Raw genomic sequence first — 9,508 nt, forward strand, 5'->3', positions numbered from 1 at the left:
GTGAAGTGTGGTGTGTTCTGTGGTGTGAGGTGTGGTGTGGTGTGTGTTGTGTGGTGAGGTGAAGTGTGGTGTGTTCTGTGGTGTGAGGTGTGGTGGTGTGTGGTGTGAGGTGTGGTGGTGTGTGGTGTGAGGTGTGGTGGTGTGTGGTGTGAGGTGTGGTGGTGTGTGGTGTGAGGTGTGGTGTGTGGTGTGAGGTGTGGTGTGGTGTGGTGTGGTGTGTGGTGAGGTGAAGTGTGGTGTGTTCTGTGGTGTGAGGTGTGGTGTGGTGTGGCGTGGTGTGTGTTGTGTGGTGTGGTGAGGTGAGGTGTGGTGAGGTGAGGTGTGGTGTGGTGTGGTGAGGTGAGGTGTGTTGTGTGGTATGGTGTGCATGTGCGTGTGGCATGGCCAGTGCTCTCCTCTCAGGCCCAGCCTCGGCTTCCTGGCCAAAGCGTCTGGCGTGGAATGTGCTCTGCAGCTTTGTCTCTGGGGGGACAGCCCCTGTGACGGGACGAAGCCATCACCGAGCACATCCTGCGCTGCAGAGAGCTGACCTTTGGCTCCACCTGGCCCTGGGGCTAAAGAGGCCCTGGGCCAAACCAGCTGCCCGGCTGCCCTTGGCTCTGGGAGGCCTCTGGAGACCACTCCCAGCAACAAAAGCTGGAGCTATCTGTGGATGAGACCAGGACGGCAGCACGCGGGTCATCGGAGAGCATGCAGCCGGGCAGTCGCCACTGTCCTGAACTCCACTGCTGCAGCGATTGCGCCAGCCACGGGTGGAGGCTGTGGGTTCTGGAACGAGACAGAAACCAACATAGATGAAAGTAAGTGTGCGGGTCCAACCTGGCCAGAGGTGTCTGGACAAGTGTCGAGGCAGCACGTCCACCAGGGAGTGACACCGAAGCCACTGTGCCCACCACGGATGCCTGGCCCCTCCGCGTGACTCTGCCAGGGCTCCTTCAGATGACCTCCCACTCGTCCTCCAGATCCTCGGGGTGGGGCATGGCGGCCTGGCTGCTCTTCTGGGTGCCATGCGAGTGGCTGAACGTCTTTGTCAGCCGTCGGAGGAGGTAGCCGGGCGGGCCCACAGCCCACAGCTCATCTGACGCAGTCACTGCAGGGACAAGAGCCAATCACGTACTTGTCAATCCCACAGACTGTGGGGTGGGCACAGATGGCACTAGGAGCTTGGGCGCAGGTCTGGGCTTGCCGCATTCTAGGTGGGGGACCCTGGACAAGCCACCATCTCCATGTGAACTTTGTACCCTCAGCTGTAAGTGGATGTCAACAGCACCCTGTCCTTGCCCAGGAGACTCTGGCAGAGCCCAGGTGTCCAGCCCCTTCCCTCCTTGGGACACACTCCTGCTTTGCCCTCAGTTCTTGCTTTGGGAGAGCGGAGCCCAGTGGGGGCAGCTTCTTTGAGAGCCCCCCGACATGGTCCACAGGAGCCCTGGGAACCCCAAGGGAACAACAGCCTTGAGCCCACGGCCCCTGGCACCTGCCTGTGAAACAGGACACACTGCCGGGAATTTTCTTCCAGTAGTCTCCGGCGGGGTTCTTGTCTGTGATGCCATACCGCCGGGCGAGGTCTCCGTTTGGACAGCGGGCCCACACGGTCCTGGTGCTCAGCGCCAGCTGGCAGGCCTGCAACCCTGTGGGCAGACAGGGCCCCTCCTGAGCCCCTGCCGTGGACGGGATGGGCCACTGCTTCCCGAGCCCATCTTGTGACGCTGCCCTCCTCCACCAGGGTCCCTGCAGGGATGGAGTGCCCATGCTGGGTTGGGCTTGGGGCAGGAGCCGAGGGAAAGGACACCCAGTTGGCAGGGCCAGCAAAGCCACCAAAAGCCAGAAGTCAAAGGACAGAAGAGCCTGGGCAGTGTGCAAACCGCCCTCCCACGAAAGCACCAGCAGGATGGCCTGGGTTCCCCCAACAAGGAACATGACTGGAGGCTTGTCCCCCGGTCCAGGAAGCAGCGGCAACAGCACAGCCCCAGCACAAAGGCTGCGGTGTGGTGGGGACCAGGCTGCGTCACAGACAGCAGCCTGGAGGGAGTGCCCAGCAGTCCCCAGTGATGGCAGACCCGGCTGGCCAGCACCGCAGGCCCTGTCTGCGGGCTCCTACCTGGCACGTGCTCCCAGGCGGTCCCCACAGGCATCTCCTCGGTGATCCCGGTCCGCACGTGCACGTTCCACCTGCTGTCAAGCACCCACAGCATCTGGTCGTTGGGGCTGGAATGGACGCTGACCAAGTTGACCCCGGCAGGCTGGAAGCGGGAAGGGACTTTCAGGGAAGGCAGGAGTTGGGTGACAAGAGGAGGGACAGGAGGCTTCCAGAACTGGGGACATGTTAGTGGCAGCATGCAGCAGCCAGGGTGGGCCCCGCAGGAGGCAGAGAGGCCATGTTCTGCCCCCGGTGCCAGTCTCACAGGGGAGACAGTCACTTGTCTCCAGAGTGTCAGGTGGGCCAGACTGAGGGACAGCCCAGCAGACACCAGCATGGACTCCAGCAGGAGACCAAGAAGGGCAGGAACGGCCCAGGTGAACAGAGAGTGGAGGAATGAGAGGAGAGGCACGGCGGACCTGGCTGTGAAGGACCGTGGTGGGCACTGGGAGAAACAGTAACGCCAGCCCAGGAGCCCCTGCCACCTGCCTGTGCCACCCTCACCATCCTGGCTCAGCTGACGCTCCCCTCCTCTAGGCATAGCTGTCCTCCCGAATGTGCTGCCGGGCAGGCAACGTCCCTGTTGCCCAGGTCGTGGCACAAGACTGCCACCCTGCCCTGGTCCTTGGGCAGCCTCTGTCCACGCTCAGCATCTCCGGTTCTTTGTCTGCTCTTCACAGGACAGAAGGAAGTCCCTTCAGTGTCCTGTTTGCTGTCCACTGGCAGCTCCAGTTTGCCCCAGGGCTGCCCACCCCTCGGTTGGACCAGGCCTCCGTGCCAGCAAGCACAGCACTGTCTGGAGGACCTGGGCCACTGGTCACCAGCAGTGCTGGTGGGTGACCTGAGCCCCAAGGAGCTGGCTGTCTTCCACTGCCTGGCGCTGCCTGCTTTTCTGGAACCCACAGTCTTCCCTGCTACATCTGTGGTCTTGGGTCCCTGCCCTCCTGGTCAGCCTCCATGGGACCCTGAGTGGGCCACCCAGTGGAAACTGGCGGGTCCCTTGCTGTCGCCACACATCTCCTGCTCCTTGCTTTGTGCTCAGGGTTGCCGGGAATACAATCACACTGGATGCCCTGTGCCACACTCTGGCCACACAGTGCTCCTGTCATAGTGCCCGTGTCACACACTTGCCGGGTCCAGACACTCTCAGGGCCCTCAGGCACTGGGACCTCCATCCGCCTGCGCCTCCCCGATTGAGGTGCCCTCTCCAGGCTGCCCGCATCCTCACCCGCTGGCTGCTCTGGGCAGGGGCCCCTAACTGTGGGCTGGTGAACACATGTATGAAGTGCCTTCCGTGGGCACCAAGTCTCATGCCTCAGCCCCAGTGGATCAGGACATGGAGGATGGAGAAACAGGGCAGCGAGGAGGATGGGGCGGTGGCCGCTCTTGTGGGCACATCACCACCGATCACCACCGCCTGGGCCAGTGTCTGCCTTTGCTGCTGCCAGGTCCTCCCAGACGTGGCAGGTTTCTTCCCCAGCTGCCCGGCCTCCCCACCCAGCCCTATTTTGCGGAGTGATCACAGGCCTCTCCCCTCCCTTCCCTGGACTCCCTGCATCTCCCTGGAATGGGGGCTTAGCCTAGAGCAGCGCTTCCCTAAATCTGCGCCTCTGAACCTCAGGTCCATGGAATAGAAATGGGTGTGATGTATAGAAAGGGGGTTCCATAGACCAACAAGTTAAGCTAAGCTGAGGGATGGCGGTGAATATAAATCCCAAACACGCCCAGACTTGGTCGCAACTCCACGGCTGAAACACTGACAGGCACAGGGCCACCCCCTCCCTCCTGCCCCCACCTGACTCTGGCTGTCAGAACGTTCTCTTTAAAGAAAAATTTTTTTAAGACAGGGTCTCGCTCTGTCACCCAGACTGGAGTGCCCTGGCGCAATCCCGGCTCACTGCAACCTCCATCTCCCCGGCTCGAGTGATCCTCCCATCTCAGCTTCCCAAGTATCTGGGACTACAGGCGCACACCACCACACCAGGCTAATTTTTGTATTTTGTTGTAGACACCGGGTTTCACCATGTTGCCCAGGCTGGTCTTGAACTCCTGGGTTCAAGTGAGCCATTCGCCTTGGCCTCCCAAAGTGCTGAGATTACAGGCGTGAGCCACCGTGCCTGGTCAGAAAGTTCTCTCTTGTGTGAGCTCACTCAGGGTGCAGCTGGAGTGACTGCAGGTCTCAGCCTGCCAGTGTGGCGAGTGAGCTAGTTTTTTTTTGAGTCTCACTCTGTCTGGAGTGCAGTGGCATGATCTTGGCTCACTGCAACCTCCGCCTCCCGGTTTCAAGGGATTCTCCTGTCTCAGTCTCCCAAGTAGCTGGGATTACGGGTGCCCACCTCCACGCCCGGCTAATTTTTGTAGTTTTTAGTAGAGACAGGGTTTTGCCATGTTGGCCAGGCTGATCTAGAACTCCTGACCTCAAGTGATCCACCCACCTCGGCCTCCCAAGGTGCTGGGATTACAGGTGTGAGCCACTGCGCCCGGCCGCGAGTGAGCTATTTTAAGAGATACAGAGAGAACAGAGTCCTAGTGAGGGGCTCCCTTCGCTGCTCCCTCAGCCCTTTGGTCGCTCACTCTACACATTTGCCCAAATTACAGGCGCAGACTTTGGAAGCCGTTGTGAGCGGGCTGGACGGGGCTCTCAGGTAGCACCAGAGCAGGCAGTTGGACGTAAACACCAGGCTAGGTTCAGATATTGGAGGCACCACCAGAAAATAAAATGAGCAACTGGCAGTGGGTGGTCAGGCGAGGAGGTGGCATTAGGGTTGATGCCCGGAGGACACAGGGCCACTGAGCAGAGAGAGGGAAGGGTTGGACGGCAGAGGCCAGAATGCTGGGCACCACCCTGGACAGCGGTCGCCAGCTTAAAGCAGAGTGGCACCAGAAGCCTGAGCCACTTTCCATGCAGAACTCCAGATGCGCCGGTGAGATCTGAGGGATCCGAGGGAGCCGTGCCTGTGCCACAGGGTCACCGCAGCCCCTGCCCACTCCACCTGGACAGCAGGGAGGCTGGGGCGGGGCGGCCAGCGGGGATGCAGTCCAGGGGGGCAGGAGTGCCAGGGCCGAGTCCCCAGGGAACACCTGGAGAGCACTCAGACAGGTCCCCACTGCTGGCTGTGCTGGGATCAGATGTTTGAGATTTATATTCACTGCCTTCCCTCTGAGCTTAGCTTAACTTGTTGGGCTATGGAACTCCCTTTCTATACATCACACCCATTTCCGTTCCATGGACCTGGGGTTCAGAGGCGCAGATTTGGGGAAGCGCTGCTCTAGGCTAAGCCCCCATTCCAGGGGGATGCAGGGGCTCCAGGGAAGGGAGGGGAGAGGCCTGTGATCACTCTGCAAAGCAGGGCTGGGTGGGGAGGCCGGGCAGCTGGGGAAGAAGCCTGCCTGCTGAGGCCTAGGCTGAGGCCACCAGGCCGTGTGGAGGAGAGGCTCCCGCCAGGCTCCCGCCCTCCCCACTCAGGAGGCCGGGTGGAGGAGACAGAAAAGCAGCCCGGGCTTCGCCACTCAGCCCACTGGCCAGAGCCCTGACGTGGTAGAGCAGAGCCGGGTCCCCACCACACGCTGCCCGCAGTCCTACCCCAGAGCTAAGACGCGCTGTCGTTTGAAGCTGCTAGCTTTTGAATAGTAAGTCAGGGACAATGGGAATGACGGAGAAAGGAGGAGATGACTATACTTCAGGGGAAGGGCAAGAACAGCGAGGATCAAAGTGGAGTCTCCGGGGGGTCTCCAGATAGAGAAAGATGGGCGCTGGAAGCAGCACGGTGGCAAGCGGAGTGCTCGTGAGCAGGCAGAGGACGGCTACCCCACATCCCTTTCCTCTTCTTTCCATCACCTTGCAACGTCTCTGGAACGTAAAACTTCCAGTCTCCCTTGGCTCTCTCACCTCCTGGCTCTACCCCCCTGACGTGAGCCTCCGCCCATTAACAGCCTTTACTAGAAGCCTCTAGAACAGAATACAGTGGGAAGTGCAGGCAGGGCCCAGCCTCACCCTGGCCTTGCCAGTCGTCCCTTCCTGGCACACATGCCCCCTCACACCTTGCTCACCTGGCAGGCTGCTGCCCACCCTTCACAACCCCACTCACACTGCCTGCCAGGCCTCTGGGAGGGGCCCTGTGCTGCCTGCGAGCTCCCTGCAGGAGGCCACGTCTGCCCAGCTCCCGCCCAGCCCAAAGCTGAGAAGGTGTGCGGAGGATGGACCCTGGCCACCTGCTTCCCTCAAAAACATCCTGTGTCCCCAGCCCCTCACCTGCTCTTATCCAATAAAAAGAGAAACTCTAATTTGTATTACTGGAGGACAATATACATTTGAAAACTATACAAATCCTAAGTGTACAGCATGATGGAGCTTCCCGATTTGAGTGCACCTGTGTGACCAGTGGCCGTCCCAAGAAGCAGAAGGTGAGCCCTGGCCCTGGCTCTGCCACACTCCTGACACCAGGACCTGCACTGTCCGGGTCTGACTTTACATGACAGAAGCTCGTGGCTTGGTGGCTTCTCTCGGAAAGGAGGACTGGCACTCCCTCGCAGGGCCCTCATTCTAGGGGGGAGGCCGGCCTGCAGACAGCCCAGGAAGGCTTCAGGAAGGGGTAGGGATGGAGGCCAGGTCTCAGGGCAGTAGAGCAGAAACAGTCTGATGAAAAGCACACGGGACCCCAGTAAATGCTCTTTAGAAGAGGAAGAGCAAGTCATTCTGGACACATCTTACTGGGTATATCATCTTGCCTCATGCCTTTACCCACTGTTTCCTAGAAGGGCTTCCATGGTATGCCACACCACCCCTACCACTGGCACGGCTCATGTGGCCCAAGCTCTCGCACCAGCTGTCTCCTGGACCCCTCTCACTGGAGGCATGTGATCATCTGTTCGACGAATGAGCACCCACACACGCTGGGTTTTGGGGGAACCTCAACTGCAGACAAAACACTTGTTTCCGCCTCCCAGAGCTGCCATCCTACTGGGAGGGTGGGCCACGACCCGGACAAACCAATGCCACGCTGCGTAACAGAGAGAAGGGCCAGAGGGACACCTGACTCTGACCCGGAGTGGAGGGGCAGTGGTCCTGCTGACACCCAGGAAAGGGCCCTGGCAGCCCTGGCAAGTGCTCAGGGTTGCAACAAGGAGGCTGGGAGGCTGCAGCCCAGTGGTGAGGCTGCAGCCCAGTGGTGAGGCCAGAGTGGCCACTGGGGCTGATGACAGGCTTCAGGCTGAGGGAAAAGTGTGATTTCATTCTGAGTGACGTGGGAAGCTGCCAGAAGGTTGTGAAAAGAGGAAAGGGCTGGGCACGGTGTCTTACACCTGTAATCCCAGCACTTTGGAAGACCAAGGAGGGAGGATTGCTTGAGCCAAGGAGTTTGAGATCAGCCTGGGCAACAGCAAGACCTTGTCTCTACCAAAATTTAAAAAATTATCTGGGTATGGTGGCATGTGCCTGTAGTCCCAGCTACTTAGGCGTCTGAGGCAGGAGGATTACTTGAGCCCAGGATTTTGAGGCTGCAGTAAGCCATATTCGTACCATTGCACTCTAGCTTAGGCAACAGAGCAAGACCCTCTGTAATAATAAATAAAATAAAAGTAAAAAAAGAGGAGAGATGTGGGCCGAGCGCGGTGGCTCAGGCCTGTAATCCCAGCACTTTGGGAGGCCCAGGCGGGCCAATCACCTGAGGTCAGGAGTTCGAGACCAGCCTGATCAATATGATGAAACCCCATCTCTACTAAAAACACAAAATTAGTCGGGCGTGGTGGCAGGCGCCTGTTAATTCCAGCAACTCAGGAGGCTGAGACAGGAGAATTGCTTGAACCCGGGAGGCAGAGGTTGCAGAGAGCCGAGATCAGGCCATTGCACTCCAGCCCGGGCAATAAGAGTGAAACTATCTTAACAACAACAAAAACAGAGGAGAGATGTGAACTAGCCCATGTCATCAGAGGACCCCTCTGGCTGCAGTGAGGACAAGCTGCAGGGAAGGGCAGGTAGACAAGAACCCTGTTCCGGATGCTGGTGCAAATAAGCCAGGAGGCGGTGGTACAGGCAGGCCCTAAGAGGCCGATAGAACAGGCTTTGGAGGTGGAGCCCATGGTGCCTGCTGATGGACTGGCAACGTGACCCTGGGGTGGGCTGCTCTGCTTGAGTCTGGACCTTTTCAGAGCAGACCCCAGGCCGGGGCGGCGCTCGGCACCCCGGGTGGTCACGGCAATCATGATCCCAAGCCACAGATGGCGGGTGACTCAGGAATGTGTGTCTGCTAAGATACACCGAGGTTTCAATAGGCAAAAAACAAATGCTTGAAAAGTTGGCAAACTCGGGGTTGCTTTGCTGACTGCTCTCTGGGTTGGTAATGGAGAGGCCTGGTCCTAGCCCTGCCTGATGGGGCTCTGGGCACACCCTGGGTGTCATGACATGGTGCCTGTGAGGGGCTTCAAGACCAGCAGGGCTGGGCATCAGTGAAGGATGATTTTCTATTAGGTCAGAAACAGTGACAATCACTGGACCTCAAAGCAAATGACTTTATCATCTCCCTCTGGAGAAAACCGGTCTCTCCCGGTCTCAGAGTGGTGGAGCGGGAAGCAGCACAGGATCCCGGTCTCAGAGTGGTGGAGCGGGAAGCAGCACAGGATCCCGGTCAGAGTGGTGGAGCGGGAAGCAGCACAGGATCCCGGTCTCAGAGTGGTGGAGCGGGAAGCAGCACAGGATCTCGGGAGCGGGGAATTCCACTGTTTGCTCACAGTAAGCAAGGGCGGCGCCGCGTCGGGTTAACACACAGCCCTCCTGCGCGGCTTTCATCACAGTGACCTGATTCACTGGCGGCCTCAACACACCTTTGCTGTATTTATTTTATAAACTCACTGTATGTTTTTTTTTTTTTTTTTGGTAACTCTCACCTGGATTTTCTTGTTTTTGCTTATTTTTTTTTCAGAAAGCACTGATGTAAGTGCCTCCACACAAGTTAGTGTGGATTCTTATTGAGCCTTTCTTTGGAGGCAAAAGAACTCCCGGCTGAGCCTGGCACTGCTGGTTTGTTAGCTGTGCTGCGTGCAATAGTGGCTCGCTGTCCTCTGGTTTGTACCAGAAGTCTGGGGCCGAATAAACCCTCATTTAAACAGACAAAACCCAGACACACTCAGGGGCTGTCAGAGACAGCACGCATCACTTGGGGCCACACACTGTATGTAGGATTTCCTTTTTTTTTTTTTGACACAGAGTTTCGCTCTTGTTGCCCAGGCTGGAGTGCAACAGTGCGATCTCAGCTCACTGCAACCTCCGCCTCTCAGGTTCAAGTGGTTCTCCTGCCTCAGCCTCCCGAGTAGCTGGGATTACAGGCGCATGCCACCATGCCTGGCTAATTTTTGTATTTTTAGTAGAGACAGAGT

General features: G+C 58.5%; 1 protein-coding gene across 1 annotated transcript in view; it reads right to left on the reverse strand.

The window, feature by feature from the left end:
- Nucleotides 1-266: 266 nt before the first annotated feature.
- Nucleotides 267-9,508, reverse strand: part of TECPR2 (tectonin beta-propeller repeat containing 2) — a 138,428-nt gene continuing 129,186 nt past the window's right edge. The window contains exons 18-20 of the mRNA XM_011991593.1: nucleotides 2,099-2,240; nucleotides 1,479-1,628; nucleotides 267-1,090 (exon numbers count right to left, since the gene is read on the reverse strand). Of these exons, the coding sequence (XP_011846983.1) occupies nucleotides 936-1,090; nucleotides 1,479-1,628; nucleotides 2,099-2,240 (447 nt within the window). The 3' untranslated portion in view covers nucleotides 267-935. The remainder of the gene's footprint in view (nucleotides 1,091-1,478; nucleotides 1,629-2,098; nucleotides 2,241-9,508) is intronic.

This window comes from Mandrillus leucophaeus, unplaced genomic scaffold (assembly GCF_000951045.1).
Source record: "Mandrillus leucophaeus isolate KB7577 unplaced genomic scaffold, Mleu.le_1.0 Scaffold4, whole genome shotgun sequence".
In the NCBI taxonomy this organism is placed as follows: domain Eukaryota; kingdom Metazoa; phylum Chordata; class Mammalia; order Primates; family Cercopithecidae; genus Mandrillus; species Mandrillus leucophaeus.